The 20,406-nt window shown below is 32.5% G+C and overlaps 1 protein-coding gene across 1 annotated transcript in view; it reads left to right on the top strand.

Moving 5' to 3' along the window:
- Nucleotides 1-20,406, top strand: part of LOC308655620 (serine/threonine-protein kinase TNNI3K) — a gene marked incomplete at its 5' end in the record, with an annotated part of 300,765 nt that overhangs the window by 25,503 nt on the left and 254,856 nt on the right. The window contains one exon of the mRNA XM_081305672.1: nucleotides 3,913-4,023. Coding sequence (XP_081161798.1) covers nucleotides 3,913-4,023 — 111 coding nt within the window. The remainder of the gene's footprint in view (nucleotides 1-3,912; nucleotides 4,024-20,406) is intronic.

Here is a 20,406-nt window from a genome sequence, read left to right as displayed (position 1 = left end):
ATCACATTCCACCATCCTTGAATGTGGTGGCTCAGGACTCCAAGAGCACAATGCTCAGCAAATGAAAAGGAAACCATGTGGCCTTCTATAACCTAACCTTGGAAAAAACAACTTACTCTGCTGTACTGTATTGGTGTCAACCCAGCCTTATTCAATGTGAAGGGACATAAAACTCACAATTTAATGGGAAGAGTATAAATGGTATTTGCCATATTTTGAAACTAACAGAAAATATATTATATCCACATTAGAAGAAAACAAATTTTAGGCATAAATAAATCTATTTCATTTTTTTGTTCTGAAAAATAATTTATAAAATTCTTGGTTTTTTAACTTTGTTTTTTACTTATACAATATGGCAGTAGAGGATCTGAGCTCTCTGATACAGTGTCTACTTACTATAGCTTTATTCACAGTAACAATCACAGAGCCAACAACAGGCAGGATATTAGTCATTCATTTAGAGTGCAAAGTGGTAGTTGCCACCACTACAAAATATTACATAAATTTAGGGGTCTATTCTATCCCAAATCCTATTTCTTCAAGGGTACAGTGAGACTACTTTTTCATATACTCCTTACTTTTCCATAAATGAATTTTCTTTTGTTTCAAAATAATAACTATTGTATACATAAATATGTTAGAGAAGGTTAATATATTCCACACTTCAAAATGCTTTCATGTGTCTTATTGAAGAAAAATAAGTTTAGCTAGAGCGTGCATAAAGGAAAACCTGCCAGTTCCCCAGCAAACTATTGCTGGTTCAAGTTTTAAGAGCCTATCCTTTTACAAAAACTGACACTAGACACTTGTTGTATATCATAACATGCAGGAACTAAATGAGATCAACCTCATAATATTAGAAACTTGCTTAATATTTATATTTTATATGAAAGCTTTTCCTAGTAGATATGTAGTATATTGTTGACTTTAAATTTTTCCATTAGGTCAAGGTATACCTATAGAGTAAAAGAGAAATGCTTCAGGGCTTGTCCTTTATCTGTAGTAAAGTACCTCATCTCAAGTTTTTCCTTGAGACTAGAATCAACATCTGCTGAAATACTGTGGAAAGTCAGAAGTGAAGCATGGACTTTAGAGTTCAGAAGTTTTAGGTTTGTATCTATCTCCAACACTTACAAACTATTTAAGGTTCAACAGTACTTTAAATTTTTTGAGCCTGAATGTCATCAGCTATAGAATAGGGATAATAATAATATTTATTTTGTATAGGCAAGATATGAAGCTTATATAAGAGGAGGTAGATAAACCATATTACTTGGGATTTGGCCCATGTACATAATTTATAAGTAGTAATGGTTATTTTGTTACTATTCTCTTTAATATGATGTGGTAAGATAAAAATTCTTTATCGATAGAGTTCAGTGATATAGAACCTTATATCCGACAGAAGTTGAGCTTGAGAAATCCAAAGTATGAAAGGATGATTATTACTTTTAATTAAAACCATTTACCTATTCTGAAAAAAATTATAATATACTTTTTCTTTAATTCCACAAACGTTGACTAAGTAAGAAGAAAACAAAGGTACTTGAGAAAAGGATGAATTTGCTTTTACTAGAATTTGTCTGATAGATAAATATTTCATATGTTGCATGACTTACATATAACTTATTTTAATTTAGCCTATACAGTCCTTGTCATAAATAAGTACTCATTAATAAATATATTAAATAAAAGAATATTCATCTTTTTACTGATTTTTGTGTTCTTTATGTATTAAATATATAAACATTTTTTTTCTTTTTGGGAAAAGGTCTCACTGTGTTGCATAGGCACTGAAATTCATGATCCTCCTGCCTCAGCCTCCCAAGAAGCTGAAATAAAGGCACATTCCAATGTTCACAGATCACTTGACACTTTTATATGTTATCACTATTTCTACAGTCTGTCACTGTTTCTACATTCTGTCACTTAATGTTTCTCAAAAATATTATATATTCCCTGTATTTTTTAAAACGACTTTATACTTAAAAAAACACATTTTTACCTTAAATCCCTGCCCATATAGATGAAAAAATGAAAAGCTACATCTTTCCCATTTATCTTGGTGATCATGTCTTTAGCCACTACCATTCAAAATTAAAAGTTATTAGTGAAGTTGAAGTTGACTCCTGTGGATTTTTTTCTCAAGAGTAGGAATTTTCCATCTCTATTCACCATTAAACTAGTAGACATTACTTTATTGCAGTACTGATACAGAGCTTTTCTTGGTTTAGCCCTTCAAGTGCTTCAATGGTTAATTAATGAAGTAGAAGGAATACAGTTATGGAAAGGAGGTAAAGGAAAACAGAAGCAGAAGCTAGGTGATGGACTAAAATCATCACCTCAATTGCAAATTTGAGGGTTATGATAAGCCCCAGCCTTCTATGTCAAATAGTAATGAGTTCTATTGAGTATTGTGCCAGGTACCTTTTAAGTACTTTATATGTATTATTAAAACAGTTGTATACAGTTATCTTGCCAAGGAAATTAATGAAAAGGGGCTGTAGAATTTGCCCCAGTTCACACAGTGTTTAGCAGAGCTGGGAATCTAACCAGGCAGGCTAAATCTATGATCAATAAGCATATCCTACACTATATGAATCTCAGATTTAACATGTGAAAACATTTTAGTTCTTCCTGATTCTTCATCTCTATATCATTTCATTAACCTGCTATTTACTGTACTTGGAGAAAATCCAACCCCAACCTCCATCATGGCTTTATAAGGCCTTACAAACTCAGACATTTTTGAATTTATCTTCAATATTACTTTTCTCTTGTTGTTTTTAACCGTCTACTAAACACTTGTCTTGTTTCTAGTCTTCAATCACACCAAATCTTTTTCCATCATAGGACTTTTGCACTAACTGTTAATGCTTATCCTAATGCTTACCTTAGTGGTACAGTGCATATGTGGGGATTTGGATTCCATCTATAGAAAATTATTATAGGCTACTTTTAGGCTGAGCAACAGTAGGTTGAAGATGAAATATTTATTTAACTTTTTGGTAGAGCAGATAGGTGGAGGATAAGAGTTGGAAACAATATTAAATTATTTTTTCTATTTGAAGCTCTTTACTGAGGTATTTAAAATATTGGGTTTTTTAATTAGAGAATTTTCTAGTTACAGTGTGAAATAATATGTGTGCAATTTACAAATGCAATGGCATATTCCATGAAGATTTTATTTTATTGCCACTTGGTGTGTTGATGAACCAAGTATTGCAGAAGTTGTGACTTGAATTCTTACTTTGATGGAGAGGGTTAAACATAGAGATCTTTGCATTCCCTTCCAATTCTGGACTTTTGTGAATACATGACCTACCACATCATCCTTTTGAGTGTTCTGACTTGTTAAAAAGAGTCAAGGAAAGAAAGACACTACTGATTAATTATGTATAGGTCCCATGATACTATGTATTACAGAAGAAGCAATTACTGAACTACTTTGAAACAGTCCAGTGAGCTGCAGTTTGTTCTTCTTAGAAGGAATATTTCATCTTCATTTCTAAAAGAAAAACAAAAATAAACCTTCACACAATTCCTATAAATTCTTAACCTCTTTTGTAATTAATTTTAGTTGCTGGAGAAAGCATATGTATTAGAGTGATCTACATGTAACATTGAGTTCAGTTGCAAGAACCTTACCATAGATAAGTGTCCATTTGTCTTTCATGGTCAAGTGGTAGAGAATTGATTGGACCTAAACAGCTCTGACATTTGCTCCTACATTTCAACCATGTGAGAGCCACTTTCTGCTATCTAATATACTCTTATGCCAGAAATCACACTTAGGTTTTCTCTGAGCACCTAAACTGGCTGACAGTCAGGAAATCAATACATCCTGTTGCACAGATTTCATGTCTGCTATTAGTAGAAAAGTAACACTAAAGATGTGTTTTCTTGCAGGACAGTGCAGAATTGATCACATCCCTGATTCACAGTGGAGCTGATATACAGCAAGCTGGCTACGGTGGCCTCACTGCTCTCCACATTGCTGTGATAGCTGGTCACCTAGAGGTAAGTCATGCCTTTGTTACCTGTGTAAGCAAAGATTAGCTACCTCTTAAAATTATTCTCAGTTTTCAACACTGGCTTTTGAGATGATAAAAGTTGGTTTGTTTTTTTAGCTACTAAGCACATTAATTTCATTTGACAGTAAAATTTAGCCATTCAAATGTGCTTTTGATAGTTCAGTACATTTTGTAATGATGTAATCAAATATCTACTAATATAAAAATGGCTGTGTATGAGAGACTTTCAAGCAATGATTAAGACCATAAGTTTTGAAATCAAGTAGCTCAGCTTCCAAAAGTCATCATATTAACTTTGGGGGAGTTATTAAATCTGAAAACACATGTTTGTTAGAATAAAGTTGTGTTTTAGAAAAAAGCAATAGTGGATGGGTGATGTAACTCAGTGGTAGAGCACTTGCCTAACAGGTGTGAGACCTTGGGTTCATTCCTCAAAATAGTAATAGGCCTATTGTAATGATTAAATAGTCCATATAGAGCACTCTGCAAATTATTTTGTACAGAGTAAGAACTGAATGAAAGATCATTTAATCTTTCATCCTCTTATGCACTACTTGAATAAACATTTAGTAAACATGAGTTATGTACCAGATACTGTTCTAGGAGCTATTGTAGTGAGATAGATAGTCAAAAATCTCCATTTTTGTGAACTTTAATTATAAACAAGACAGACAAAAAGAAAATATTATATAATGTTAATTAATGAGTACTGCTAAATAATAAAATGAAAACACCATGAGGGAGAAATAGACACCATTTTAAGTAAGCTATATAATGAAGGCCTCTGAAAGAAGGAGATACTGGAGCAGAGATCTGAGTGAAATGAGAGCAGCAGCCACATAAAAGAAGAAAAGCATATTTTGGGCTTAAGTAATAGCATATGCAGAGCCCGGAGGCATAAAAAACCTGGATGTGTAGAGGGACATGAGGTAGAATGATGGAGATAAAGTCAGGTGGATGGTTGCAAGTCAGACCACGAAATGTTTTAAAGGCCATGTGAAGTCTTTGGATTTTGTCTTAAATTTAATTTTCAAAGTATTAACTTTGTATATGCTGCTATGCAATTATTTGATTAACTTTACAAATCCTTATGAAATAGTTTTTTATTCTCATTGCTATGATAGATATAAAATCAAGGCTTTTGTATAATAATCATCACTATAAATTGAAAAAAAAGAGCCACCTCTAAAATCCTCGTCATTTATTTCAAAATCCCATCATATTCACACTCTATCATTTGTGACAACAATGTGTAACTCAATGTAATAAATGAACAGTCTTACATCCTCATTATTAAATAGATATCTTTGCAAATTGTCATATGGCAAATTAAATCATGCCTTTTTCACTAAGACACAAAATACATACCAACTATGAACAAAAAGAACTGCATATAAAATCATAAATAAAACCTATAAAATATGTGTGATCCATCTTTCTTGACAGTGTCACTTTAAAGGGCTCTTACATCCAATAAATATTAAAATATCTCATTGAGAACAAGACAGTTTCCTTCATGTTTATATTTCTGCTCCTTACCAGATCACTTTATTTCCCAGAAAATAAGTCTTTATGGTGAGATTAATAGTATCATTGACAATATAATTAAGTTTGTATTACTTATGAAGAAAGGGAAATATCCTGTCAGAATTACTTAAATACAACAGATTTCCCACAAAAAGAGAAATTATCTGAGGGCAATGATAAGTAGATAGAGTGATAAACTTTAAGAAAGCTTGATGGAAAAACTGATGAAGTAAACATTAGGCACTAGTAAAACATGGTCAACATTTCAATGCTAGGAAAATAACAGAATATACTGTTGAAAACAAAATCCTTTTTTTTTTGGTCTAATATTGAGCAGATTATTTTGTGAGCTCTAGAATTATAATGGGGTTAAAAGCAGGATGTTGGTCTCCTCATCTTCTATTCAAATAGCTCTGTATTCTTGTTTTGTAAATCATAGTATAAATAGCAGTATTTTATCTATTCTTCCAGCTTTTGGGCAAACTTGACCAAAACAGTTTCCAACACATCTCTACTCTTATATTTCTTTTAGATCTCCAACATCCCTTATTAGCTGATGTACAACATTTAATAACTTTTATAGTCAACCACTTGACACTACATAAAACAGGCTTAGACACATTAACCTTTATTTGCTTTTTACATAATGGATTAATTAAGTTACTGGTCAGATAATGAAGGGAAATGGTATCCCAAAAAGCAATCTAAAACAATTATATTCTAAATGCAGAATTTTTTAAATTATTTCTTTCAAAACTATTAGCTGTGCTAAATACTTTTGATGTGCTAATTTTTTAGTCCATACTGAGGAAAAATCATTTGGCTCCAAATAGACTGATTTTCTAGAAGATGACATTCAAGTAGAAACATTGATATATTGTATAGTGTTTCCCCTTTCCCTGGAGTTTCAGTTAACCTTGGTCAACCATGATCTGAAAATATTAAATGGATATTCCAGAAATAAACAATTCATAAGTTTTAAATAACTTTTATTACATTACATTGTTATATTTGTTCTATTTTATTATTGTTGCTATTAATCTCTAACAGTGCCTCATTTGTAAATTAAACTTATTATAGGTATGTATGTATAGGGAAAACATAATATATACAGATTTAATTACTACCTGTGGCTTCAAGCATCCCCTGTGGGTTTTGGAACTTATTCTCTTTGGATCAGGGGTACTACTGTACACAGTTGGCAATTCATGGAGAATTCTGACCTTAAAATAAGTTTTTGTGTATATAGATGAAATTTGAAACCATAACAATAATGGAAAATTATGTATCAGGCACAATGGATGGCCCATAGACTGACCCTAAGAATCCACAGAGATTTGAGAAAGAATTAAATATTTATTAAATGAGACAAAGAAGGTTGGTCAGAGTAGTAACAGGAAAACTAGGTCCTTGTAGTATCATAACAATTAGAATTTCAGAAGTTTGAGGATTCTGGGAATCAAATGGTGCCGAATAGCCAAGTACTATGGGATAAAGTATACATATAGCATCTCTTTACTAATCCAAAATTTACATGCCTATTCCACTGCTGTTTTTACTACTTTGGTTAGGAGGGATAGTAGCAATGTATCAATGGGGTGGGTGTTTCCTTTCATTAGTAGTCCCTGTCTTTTATGGTCCACCTTTCTGTGTGAAACAATAGATGATGCTGAGTCTGACAGGCCTCTTTGTCTCCACATATCAAATTCAGATCTTCCATTAGTGTCTCAAGTGTATTTGTCCTCCCATAATTGTGAATTCTATTAAACAATTTTACAATAAAATTTGCATCGACTAGGCAGCTGTCTCTTTCAATAATTGAAGAGAACATGTATTGTAGATTCCTAGACGTGCTGACTACAATTTGAGAACTCAGAGTTAAATTTACTGTGACTAAAAAAAGAGAAAAATATTGGTTATCTCAGATCTTAATATTTTTCTTTGATTTATCCATCTATCAATACATACACATATACTGCTTCATATAAAGCCTAAGATTCATATAGTAATCTATGGATCCAAGGTTAGACATGAGACAGATGCTGTATTGGACCTTGAAAATGTATATATTATATATAAAATATATACCTTATATTTATATATATATATATATATATATATATATATATATATATATATATAAACTTGTTGATACTTAGTAGTACTTCATCATTCACATACATTTGTCATTTGGTTCTCTTGTGAGATCAGTAGTATTAGACTAAAGAATTATAAAAGTTAAATGACTACTATAAGGTCATTCAGACAATAAATGAGCTGGATGAGACTCAAACTTGATCTCCTAAATTCAAGTCTACGGTTTTGTTAAAAAAATAATAATAAGAAGAATTATTCCCTAGAGACTCTTGTGTGTTTATGGCTAAAATAAGGCTTATACTCATGAGAAAGACAGACAGACAGACACACACACACACACACACACACACACACACACAGTGCTTCTATCCACAGGCCACACTAACACACACGAATACAGAAACTATTCAAAAAAAAAGTATTAAGAAATCCAAAAATACATGACTATGTTACTATTAATACATATGTAATTAAAGCAACATTAATTTATTAAAAATTTCTTTATTTGGCATTTACTAATTGGGTGCCAAAACCCATGGAGATATGTATACACACATTTCTTTCTTTCTCTGTCTCGCTGTCTCTGTCTCTGTCTCTGTCTCTCTCTGTCTCTCTGTCTCTCCATCTCTCTCTCTCTTACAGATACACAGACACACACACACTTTATACTTAATATACATATACATATACAAATATTTATACTTAATCATATACTGTGTAAAAAAGTTGTCATGCTGGTGTTTAATGCAGTAGTGTCTGCAGTTATCAAGAGAAAAATGAATTATCTATAGCTGTAGACAATTATTTGTGCAGCAAACAGAAATGCATATAGCAACAAGATGACACAATGTATATTGTGTAGAAGTTGTGGAATGTTTTAGTTTTCATGGAAAGGTATAGTTTCATATACACCCTGTGCATGTGAGAGTAATATTTACATAGTTAAATTTATTCCATCATACCTTATCCCATTTTCAGATTGTAAACATTTATCCAAGCACTGCTTCAGAAATGCTTCCCAGTTATTTTGGAATTTATTTCTTATTTCAAGGAAATGCAATTGATGTTTTTCTAGTTCATTTTTAACTAAATCATCTAAATGTTTCAGTTGAGAGTTTTGTTTACCAAGAAGCCTCAGACTCTCTACATTATTTCTCTTATAATAGCTTTAGTTTTCTCCCCACAGGCAAAAACAAGAGAATGCTTAGAATTATAAAATGTGGTTTCCTTCTCTCTTTCCTTTTTTATAGAGGTAAGATACTCATGAGTTTTATAACTGAGCAGTACCAGATTTGTCTACAATCTCTCATGAATTTCATTTAGAATCCAATTGAATAGTTAATAAAAAATAGTTAACACTTTGAAGTGATTACTTTGTACCAAATCTATTAATTATGAGACAGTTCTCATTCTTGAAAAAGATGAGAAGAACTGAAGCATAAAGAAATTAAGTAACTTGTCCAAGATGATAGAGCTAATAATGGTACAGCCAATGTTCCCATGCTGTCCAGTGTTGGAGACAGCTCTCATTCATTGGGAGAGTGCCCCTCTCCAAATCCAAACAATTCCCTCTCAGCCCACCTGACTAGAGTTTAAACTTTGGATACAGAATATAACTTGTAATGTGATAGGAAAACATTCTGTATATTTATATCTGAATTGTTGAGACAATTTGAGAGGCCAAGGAGGACATTAAGATATTCTGGTTTCTCTTTCTATGGACCCCAACATTTTGGGCTCTGCTCCTTAGCTCTAATATTTTTTCATTACATTTATAATAGCTTGACACATATTCATTCAGTTAAAATGTGGAACTCGGTGGTTTTTAGTATCCTCACAGAGTTGGGTAATCATCACCCCAATCTAATTTTAGAAACCTTTGTCACTCTGAAATTTCAGACCTTTTACCAGACAGTTGAACCCACCCCTCACTGTCCAGAACCAGACACTGGGCAAGGCCCCTACTCAGGGTGACCAATAACTCTACTTATTATGCACTCACTTTTTGGATTTTAAGTAGTTATAAACTTTAAAACACCTCAATAAAAATGCAAAATTTGCCTGGGGTTAGTTCTTTGTATTTAAAATTTTAGCAATCAGTTCATAGCTTAAAGCCTTTGCTAATTGAAGTATGATCTATTGGCCAGTAATGTAGGATTACCAATGAACTTTTTTTTTTTAAAGAGAGAGTGAGAGAGGAGAGAGAGAGAGAGAGAGAGAGAGAGGGAGAGAGAGAGAGAGAGAAAGAGAATTTTTAATATTTATTTTTTAGTACTCGGCGGACACAACATCTTTGTTGGTATGTGGTGCTGAGGATCGAACCCGGGCCGCACGCATGCAAGGCGAATGCGCTACCACTTGAGCCACATCCCCAGCCCCACCAATGAACTTTTTAAAACATGGAATCTCACATACTACTTCAGACCCACATAAAATCAACATTTTAACAAAATTCACAGGCAACTCGTATGCATATTCAAATTTAAGAGGCAATGAGCTTAAAAAGTATAAGGAAAAAAAAACAGATTTAAAAGAGATGTCTGAGAGAAGGATAGAGTAGAAGGAAGTAGTTCTCATTTGCTTTACAATTTTGCTTTTAACTGATACTGGCTCAAGTGTTTTAGTTGATCTTATGGTAACATTCAGGGCTCATTCTAGGTACTCTGCATGTTACAGGTCATTTCCTTTCTGAGCTATAAACTTTTAGGGAGTAATATTTAAAATAAAAAGAAAGTTTAAAATATAATGGAAGAGAATAAAGAGAATGTGGTACATATATATAATGAAGTTCTATTCAGTCATAAGAAAGATTGAAATTATGTCATTTGGTGGTAAATGGATAGAACTGGAAGATATCATACTGAGTGAAATAAGCCAGAATCAGAAAGTCAAGGGTGGAATGTTATCTCTCATGTGTGGAAGATAGAATAAAACAAGGAATAAGAGAAAGGGATCTCTTGAAAGTAGAAGGGAGATTAGTAGAACAGAGACAGGGAAATAAGGAGTAGGGAGGAGAGGGGAAAGGAAAGAACTAGGAGTGAAGTTAACTAACTTATGCCATGTGCATATATGACAATACCATAATGCATTCCACTTTTATATGTAACTGTGATTCACCAATTAAAAATAGATAGATAGATAGATAGATAGATAGAAAGAAAGAAAGAAAGAAAGAAGACCAATAGAGTAGAGGAAGGGGATTAGGAGAAGGGACAAGGGAAGTGAAAGGAGAAATACTAGGGATTGAAATAGAGCATACTATATTATATGTATTTTTAAATATGACAGAATGAACCTCGTTGCTCCATATAACTATAATGCACTAATGAAAGCATTAAAAGGTATCATGGAAGTCAACACAATAATTATAAGATTAATAACTCAATGTAAAAATGTGCTAGGTGGAACATGGGAGTTAGCTAAGACAGGAGGATCATAGGTATGAGACAAGCCATCAAGATTAGTGAGACCCTATCTCACAATAAAAAATAAAATGGGACTGGTAATGTAGCACAGTGGTAGAGCTCATTATCTTCCCCAACACATACACAAAATAGGCTAAGCATTCAAATTAATATTTCTCCAAAGAATATATATATATACAAATGGCCAATAAACACATGGAAAAAATATTCATCATTAGTCATTAGGTAAATGCGTATCAAAACCGCAATGAGATGCCACTTCACATTCAATAGATAATTTAAACAAACAAGCAAACAGATAATAAGAGTTGGTGAGAATTTAAATTTTCTTACTGACGTAAAAAGAGCTTTACATTTTGAGGAGTTCGCATTGGCATACTTATTGCATTTTTTTAAAATTAGTTTTCTTTCCTTTTTAAGGTAGTTTTTATAAACGTTTTCAATTTTATATGGTCAGAGTTGTCAGTTGTTTGCTGATTTATACTTACTGGGACCTGTTTTCTTTCAAGATTTTATAAAAAGAAATTTCAAGTACATTTAATTTTTTTCTCCCTGTTTACAGATTATATTAGAAAATTCTTTAGGTATATTATAGGTGTGAGAATAAGTTTTAATTTTTTCCCCACAAGTTTATCCAGTTGTTTAAACATAATTTATTGAATAATTCATATTTTCCCCAATATATTCAATTTAGATCTATGTATTCCAATGCCAATACCAAACCCACCTCTTTTATTCCATGTAGATTTGGGTTATACTTTAGTATCTAAAGTGCATGCGCTTAATCATGACTTTTTAACAGAACTTTCCTGGCTGTTCTTCCATTCTGTATATGAATTTTAGTCCATGGAGAGGCACTTGAGTGCAATAATAGATTCTGCACTGAATCCAAGTGAATATCTATCATTGACTGGATATGGGCCTTGAAAAAGTCTTTCATCTTCTCTGGGCCTCATTTTCTAATTCTAGAAGGTTGATTATATTATTACCTACCTTATTGTTTGTGTGTATGTACTAAGTGACTTAATATATATTGAGTACTTAGACACTGCCTAGCACATAATAAATGATGATAAAGTTAGTTGTCATTATTTTTATCTGTCTTGTTTTGGTTTTAATTTCATTATTTCTTTCCTAAAGAAAAAAATGTGATGGTCTGAGCAAGATCAATTTTAATTTATAAATTAATTTAGGGATAATATTCCCGTCATATTAAGTATATTTAAGAATAAGATATTTTATTTCACTTACTCAAGTTTTTTTAAGTCTTTCAACAAAATAGTCTCCTTGTGGATTTGTTAAAGTTTATCCCTAGATACTTTGTCCTTTTGTTATAAATCTAAATAGTATTGTATTTTCGAATTTGTTTTAGTTTGAACATAGAACACTTATTGAGTCTAAATTTTTAATTTTATAAACCACTCATTTATCTCATTGTTTTTAGATATTTTTGGTGAGTATTTTGGGTATTCCTTGTTCACAATTAAATTACCTACATGTGCTGATACTTTTTCCTTCTTTCAAATAATTAAACGTCTTATTTTTTTTTTTCTAATTGCATTGGTTGATACTTCCAGAACAATTTTTTTCTTAGAACAATTTTTATTCTTCAGACAAATCATCATTTCACTCTTAGAATGAAACACAAATGTTAATGGTACATTATTCTCTTATTGCTGAACTTGGTTTACTAATATTCATGGGTGAGGTTAATAATAATAATAATGATAGCTATTATAATTATTAGTTTGATAGGGCTGTCATAACAAAATAACTCAGGCTTAGTGGTTATAAATAAGGAAATTATTTTCTCATGGTTCTGGAGGCTATAAATCAAAAATCAAGTTGTCAGCAAGTTTGTTTTCTTCAGAAACCTATTACCTTAGTTAGCAGATGGTGACTTTCTTACTGTGTATCTACATAGCCATACATCTGTGAATGCACATCTTGTGTCTCTGTTTCTGTGTCCTAATCTCTTCTGATGAGGACACCAGTCATATAAGATTAGGGTCTATTCTAATAACCCTATTCTAACTTAATTATATCTTTAAAGATATAATCCCTAAATATAGCCACATTCTAGAGTTTGGGAGATCAGGGCTTCAACATAAAAATTTGAGGAAGACACTGTTCAACCCATAAACATTATATTTATCAAATTCTGGATAGACAAAAACCTCTCCTCCCCCTCTCCTATTATTATTATTAACATCACCCATGAATATTAGCAAAATATCTCTCCTCTCTCCTATTTTTCTTTCTAAGACTCTGGTATGTAATTTGGTGTTATTGCTATTTTATAGTACACAGTGTTATTACATTTTCTCTGATAAGTCTCCCAAAATTTTGCAGACAGAGAAATTAATTTTAAATTGCTATAGGGACTCATCAATATAAACACCTTGGGCTACCATAATACAAATGCTGAAAGTATAACAAGTGTCAAATATACTAGTAAATAAACATCATTATTAATTATTGTTTAAATATCACTCTAATGAATCTCATTAATGATCAATAGGTATTTTATCATTATTCATTGGTATTGACTTTAGAGATTCCCGTATTTATTTTTAATACTCATTTGCAGTTCCATGATGTCAAAGTTCCGTATACCATTGTGTCAAGTGGTGATGTTCCTAAAACTAAACTATGATTTTATATATAGTCTTAAATAATAAAACCTAGGAAGCAACATTTTCTGTGACATTCAAAAGTAGTCTTTCATAATTTGAAACTGAAAACTCTGGCCCCAATTATTGATTGTGCCCTCTGTTACCCAATACGCTTTATTAAAAGTAAGGAGACAGTCTTTTACAGTCTAGGTTTTTGGTCTGGAGAGTGAGACAAGATAATAGGTCATACCTCATACTTAATTTTTTTTTAGATCTTTATTTTGTTTATTTATTTTTATGTAGTGTTGAGGAACGGACCCAGCACCTAGCACATAGCTAGGCTAGTGCGCTACTGCTGAGCCTCAACCCCAGCCCAATACTTAGTTATTTTATAGTCTCAGAGGCAATGTCTTAAGCATGTATCAATTGTAAGGAGTGATGTAAGAGAATACTAGCTTGAGTGTCACTTTTTTTTCTCCTTATCCCTTTACCATAGAAAGTATTAGCTATTATTAAACATTAAGTATTGCTTTTGGGATGAGGGAGAAGGACACAAGCAGGAAAGGCTTTATAGGCTAATAAAAATGTAAATGAGAGGTTCATCAGCTTGCTGCCCTAGAAAATGATGAAAGAAACATTACCTGAGCAATTAGATTCAAACACTATTGCTAATGAAATCAACCTGAAATGAGAAATCCTTTTGTAACTATTCAATGCTTTGTGTGAATTTGCCTAACTATGCCAACTCTTCTATGCACTAAGTTTGACCCCAACATCCTAGGTCCTCTGAACATTTATATATAAAAAAACAGCTATATACTTTAATGCATTTGCAGTTAACCTTTTTGCATGTTATACTTTCTACTAAGAATTTGATGTTTGGGTTATGAACCTGGTCTTTTATAGCTTGCTGAAGTCACATTCTCAAAATTTCAGAGCTTCAAAGTTCCCTATGTTTCTGGAGGGCAGGAAATTATAATTCTTCTTTCCCTCAATTAAAAAGGCATTGGAAGATCAATATTCCCTACCTGACCTTTGAACATAGTAGTAAAATAGACAGCAGGGGCTATCTACTTTCTCTCAGATTCACTCTGGGATGGTATTTAGGGATAAATAATTGAATACTTTTTGAATGTTTTATTTTCACCCTTCAATATTGTATGAATTGTTTTCTTGGATTGTTCTCTGTGGTGGATCTCCAAAGACCCTTTAGAAACTTCCTGAGTTTGGGGTAGAAGGAGGGAGAAGCTAGAGCCCCGATAATAGGCTCTCAGCAGCTGTCTTCTCTGATAACATCTCTCTTCTTAGGTGTTTCTCAAAGGCACTGGGTAGCTCTGCCTTTTGTCACTTGTTCTTGCACAACTGTTTATCAGACAACTATAGTTATTATAGATCATTATACAGGATATTTTAAGGAAGGCACACAAAGCCTTCCAGAGTTATTCTGAGAGGAAATTCAGTATAATCCTCTTGCATCATCTTTAACCTTGCTGCCCTTTATTTATTTATTTTTTCTGTACTCTGAAGCAGATCACAGGCTACTAAATCTGATATCTTTGGGATAAGCTATACAATAATTAGTATAGGTCTCTGCACCTGGGAACATCCTGCTAGGAATTAAAGAATTGTTTGCACAATTCCCTCCTGAAAAGTTATATATTGAACTATCATGAAGATTTGGGAAAAACTTCAAATTTAATAGGATAAACAGTAATAAATGTAAATCTTTAGTTCAGAATTATCAAGGGTGTTAATTTTCTCTGTATTCATGCTGTCATCGTCCTGTTGGACTTAAAATAATACCCTGACTTGTAAAGCATATATGTGGTCACTTAAAATCTACTTCCTCCTAAAAACTGAAATTTTATTTGGTTTGATAAAGCATGAGTTTGGTCAAGACACTATTCTGACTAAAAACCTTGCTTATTCTACAATATACCTACCAAAGGACTTGGTGGAAACTATCTAGTTCTTCTACCTTTGCAGCTAAAACTACTCATTCTCTTCATTTTGCAAAACATTCTCTAAATTAACCTCCCATTTAAGTTCCCTATGCTTTTATTGCATTGTGTTCTCTTTATTATTTGCCTCTTCTGCCTATCCTCAAAACCTGGCTAAAAAGCCACCTTCATCAAACTGCTGGATTTTTCCAGCTTGAAGTATTTCCACGTTCTAAACAACCAAAACATTTTAGCTATAACTTTCTAGTAGCATTTAATGCTGCCTGTTTTATAAGCATGGCTTTACTTGTTCATTTTATTACATATGACTCTTGAATATAAGAACTGCATGTTAGAAGCCTTTTTAATCTTCATAGATTCCAGAAATGTGCTTTTGCATATAGTAGATTTTAACAAATATTTGATGAATGACTAAACTTATGATTATTCAAGTGTTTTAGAAATTATACAGGATGAAGAAAATTATTTCTCCTTTCCATAAAGGCAAAAGAGATTATAATGATACCTTTCATGAAGACAGTAGCTTACAAAATCACAAGCAATTTTTATGAATAGCTTCATACAAATTAGTATTATCAATATTATAAAATGAAAGAATATCAGTTTATACAAAAAAAGTACTCAAAAGATTCAGGATGGCAGAGTAAAGATTTCTAGTGATTTTCTTTTCATAGAAATATAAATCTGGACAACTATTCACACACAAAATACCTTCACAGAGGCTAAAGATTACACAAGAGAGGTTACAGCAGTTGAGTGGAGCACAAAAATAGGAAAAATTACATGAAGTAGTTAGGAAGGACAGTTTCATATCAGGGACAACTACCCCTTCCCTAAGCCCAAACAGTTCAACATGTTGAGAGACACACTCTGTGTGAGACAGCAGAATGAAGGAAGCCTGCAACTTAACTGTATCCTAGCACCAGGTCTGCCGAAATGACCTCCCACATCAGGTTAACCCCTGTGTCCCCACGTTCCAATCCAGTTCCAGTGCCAAGCTGACCCCTATGGACTCCAGGCTCTAGGTCTACCCCAGAACCAGACCATCCTCTATAGACTGAAACTTCAAATCCATCCCAGCACAAACCTCCAGGCCTACCCATAGGGACATATATTCTAGTGCAACCCTAGTTCCAGGCTGTCCCCTTATGAGGACATAGACAACTTATAGTCAACTTATAGTTGCTTTGGGCCTTGACTCCAGGCCAACCCCTGAAAACACAAATTCCAGTTCCTCCCCTATGATTTCAGGCACCAAGTCTGCTCATGTAAACCCCAAATCTAGGTGCCCATGAGTGGACCCAGGCCCAAGGTTCATCCACCCACTGACCTAAGAAATAGATCAGGTTGCATGAGGACTATAGGAGAAAGCCTGCCCAGGTCAATAGCTGACCCTCTCAGAATCTATTGACAGGCTTACTAGTAAAGGGGTTTCCTTGCTGAAGCCAATCTGTAAAGACTGAAAGGTGCTATTTCTTCAAATACACAGGTACTAATATAACACTATAAGGATCACACATGATCAGGAAAACGTGACACTACTAAAATAACCAAACAAATCACCAGTAACTGACATCAAATAAACGAAGATCTACAACTGCCTGACAAAAAAAAATTTAAAATATTTGCCTTAAATAATCTCAGTGAACTTCATGAAAATAATTAATAAATGAAATTAAAAATCAAAGTTCAGAAGCCATAAATAAGAACCATATAGGATTACAGAAGCTGAAGAATACAATGAGCTAAAAATTTTCATACAGAGTTTCAACAGCTTAATTGATTTAATGGAAGAAAGAATTTTAGGTTGGTTATGTTTAGACAGTTTTTGTTTTGCTTTGTTTTTAAAATTATCCAGTCATACCGGGGCAAGGGATAGAAAAGGGTAAAGAAAATCAATGGCAGTTTTAGGACATGATCAAGTGTACCAATATATGCATTATGCAAGTGCAAGAGGAAGCAGAGAAAGAGAAAGGAGAAGAAAGTTTATTTAAACAAATACAGAAAACTTCCCAAATCTAGAGCACAAAATGAATATCCATATGCATGTACTACAAAGAACTCCAAATTGGTAACACATAAAAAGATATTAACTAAGACATATTATAACCAAGTTCTTAAAAGTCAAAAACAGAAGTTTGAAAGAAGTAACAGAAAAGTAATTTATTACATACAAGTGAGCATTCATAAGATGATAAGCAATATTTTTTTGTAAAAGTGCCAAGAACTCACAACTGGAAAGGCCAGTCCTATTAATACATGGTATTTAGAAAATTGGAGTATTCACATGCCTAAGGATGAAATTAGATCCTTACTTTACACCAAACACAAAAATCAACTCAAAATGAGTTAAAGACATTAATATTAAGGCATGGAACTGTAAAATTATTAGAACACATAGGCAAAAAATCTTTATTCTAGTCAATTTTTTTTAAATGATCAAAGCATAAGAAGCAAATACAAAAACAAACAAATGAGTTTACATAAAATTAAAAAGCTTTTTCACAGCAAACAAAATTATCAACAGTGAAGATACAACCTGGAGAATGGGAAAAGGTATTTGCAAACATTTGTCTGCTAACAGGTTAATATTCAAAATATAAAAGAAACTCAAGAACTCAACAAGAAGACCATAAATAACCCAATTTAAGCAAAGAATCTGAGTAGACATTTTTCAAAAAAAAATAAGCAGAAATGGGGAAAAGGTATATGAAAGAAATATTTAGTATCCATAATAGTGAAATTCAGATCAAAATGACAAATTGTGATATCACCTCAAAGTTGTCAACATGACTGTCATCAAAATTATAAAAGAGCAAATATGGTCCAAGTGCCACAAAAATCAATCAATCAATCAATCAATCAATCAGTAACTATTTCAAAAATAATAACAAGTATTAGAATGGATGTTGAGATAAGGGAACCCTTGTACATAGCTGGTGGGAAAGTAAGTTGGTACAGCCATTATAAAATGTAGTGTGGAATTTTGCCCCAAAATTTAAAATAGAACTGCCACATTGTTTATTAGTCTCACTTTTATATGTATATCCAAAGAAAAGAAAATCAGTGTATCAAAGAATTATTTGTACCTCTATATCCGTTTCAGCATTATTCACAATAGCCAAAGATATTATCAACCTAAGTGTTCATCCATTGATGAATGGATGAAGAAAATGATTTGTATATATGTACAATGAAATATTATTCACTCTTTTGGTGAAGAAAACTGATTTTCAAAAACATGGATGATCCTTGTGGTCATTATGCTATAGTAAATTAATCCACGTACAGAAAAACAAATACTGCACAATATCACCTACATGTGATATGTAAAAAAGTTGAACTCATAAACAGAGAAAAACAAATACTGCACAATATCACCTACATGTGACATGTAAAAAAGTTGAACTCAGAGAATAGAATGGTGTTTGGCAGGGTTGGGGATGGAAAACATGGAGAGGTATTGGTCAAAGGATACAAAATTTCAGTTATACAGGATGAATAAATTATGAAAATCTAATGTACAAAATCTAATGTACAAAATTATTAATTCTGCATTGTGTACTTTAAATTTTCTAAAAGAGTAGATCTTAATTCTCACCACAAAAAGAAAATTAACTACATGAGATGCATATTAAAATTGACTTGTTGGGGCTGGGGATGTGGCTCAAGTGGTAGCGCGCTCGTCTGGCATGCGTGCGGCCCGGGTTCAATCCTCAGCACCACATACAAAGAAAGATGTTGTGTCCACTGAAAAAAACTAAAAAATAAGTATTAAAATTCTCTCTCTCTCTCTCTCCCTCTCTCTCAAAAAAATGGCTTGATTATTGTAATCATTTCACAAGGTATTTGTGTATTTACACGGTAATATATATGTATTACCGTGTATACACACACACATATATATATATATATATAAATTTATTTCTCAATATACCTCAACAAAACTTGAAAATGTATTTTTAAAAGCTGAATATAGATGAAAGTAAATGTTATATACAAGATGATGGGAAAAATGTGTATGTGGTCTAGGGGAACAAGTAAGAAGATTACATCTTCAATCTCTACATAGGGCATTTAAACAGGAAGAAAAATCAATATGTATTTTTAAGTCATTTTTTTCAATATGGAAATAAACACCAAAAGCAGCAGCTTAATAGAGTGATTATCTTTGGGAAAAGGAATAGAAAGAAAAAGAAGCTAGAAAACTCACTTTTTCATAATTTGTCTTATAGGACCATTTAAACATTTTTAATTATGGCAATATGCTGCTTTGATAAGCACAAAAATGAAATTGAAAAATTATAATTTTTAAAAATTTTTTTGGTTGTAGATAGACACAATACCTTTATTTATTTTTCTGTGGTGCTGTGGATCGAACCCAGTGCCTCAGACATGCTAGGCAAGAGCTCTACCACTGAGCCACAATACCAGCCCAAATTATGATAATTTTGTCTTTAAATTTTTCTGTTTAAAATCTATCTCCATCCCTCTCCTTGTCTAATATACATTTTGACCTATTTAAAATATAAAGAAGGAATTCTGCTTTAATCTAATGATGAAATGTGATCCTAAAGAAGAGAGGAATACAATTTAAATTTATTCCACTACACAAATAAGAAGTCCAACACACCATAAAGAGCATCATTAGTTTTTAGGTCTGCATGTAGCTCTCTGAGACTTGGCTGAACTTTTCTAATCTCGATTCTAATCAATAATGTTGTCTCCAATCTAACATGAGAAT

Source organism: Spermophilus citellus, assembly GCF_964194105.1.
Source record: "Spermophilus citellus genome assembly, chromosome: 9".
In the NCBI taxonomy this organism is placed as follows: domain Eukaryota; kingdom Metazoa; phylum Chordata; class Mammalia; order Rodentia; family Sciuridae; genus Spermophilus; species Spermophilus citellus.
Note: the sequence above shows the minus strand (reverse complement) of the source record. Positions and strands in the feature narration are given on the sequence as shown.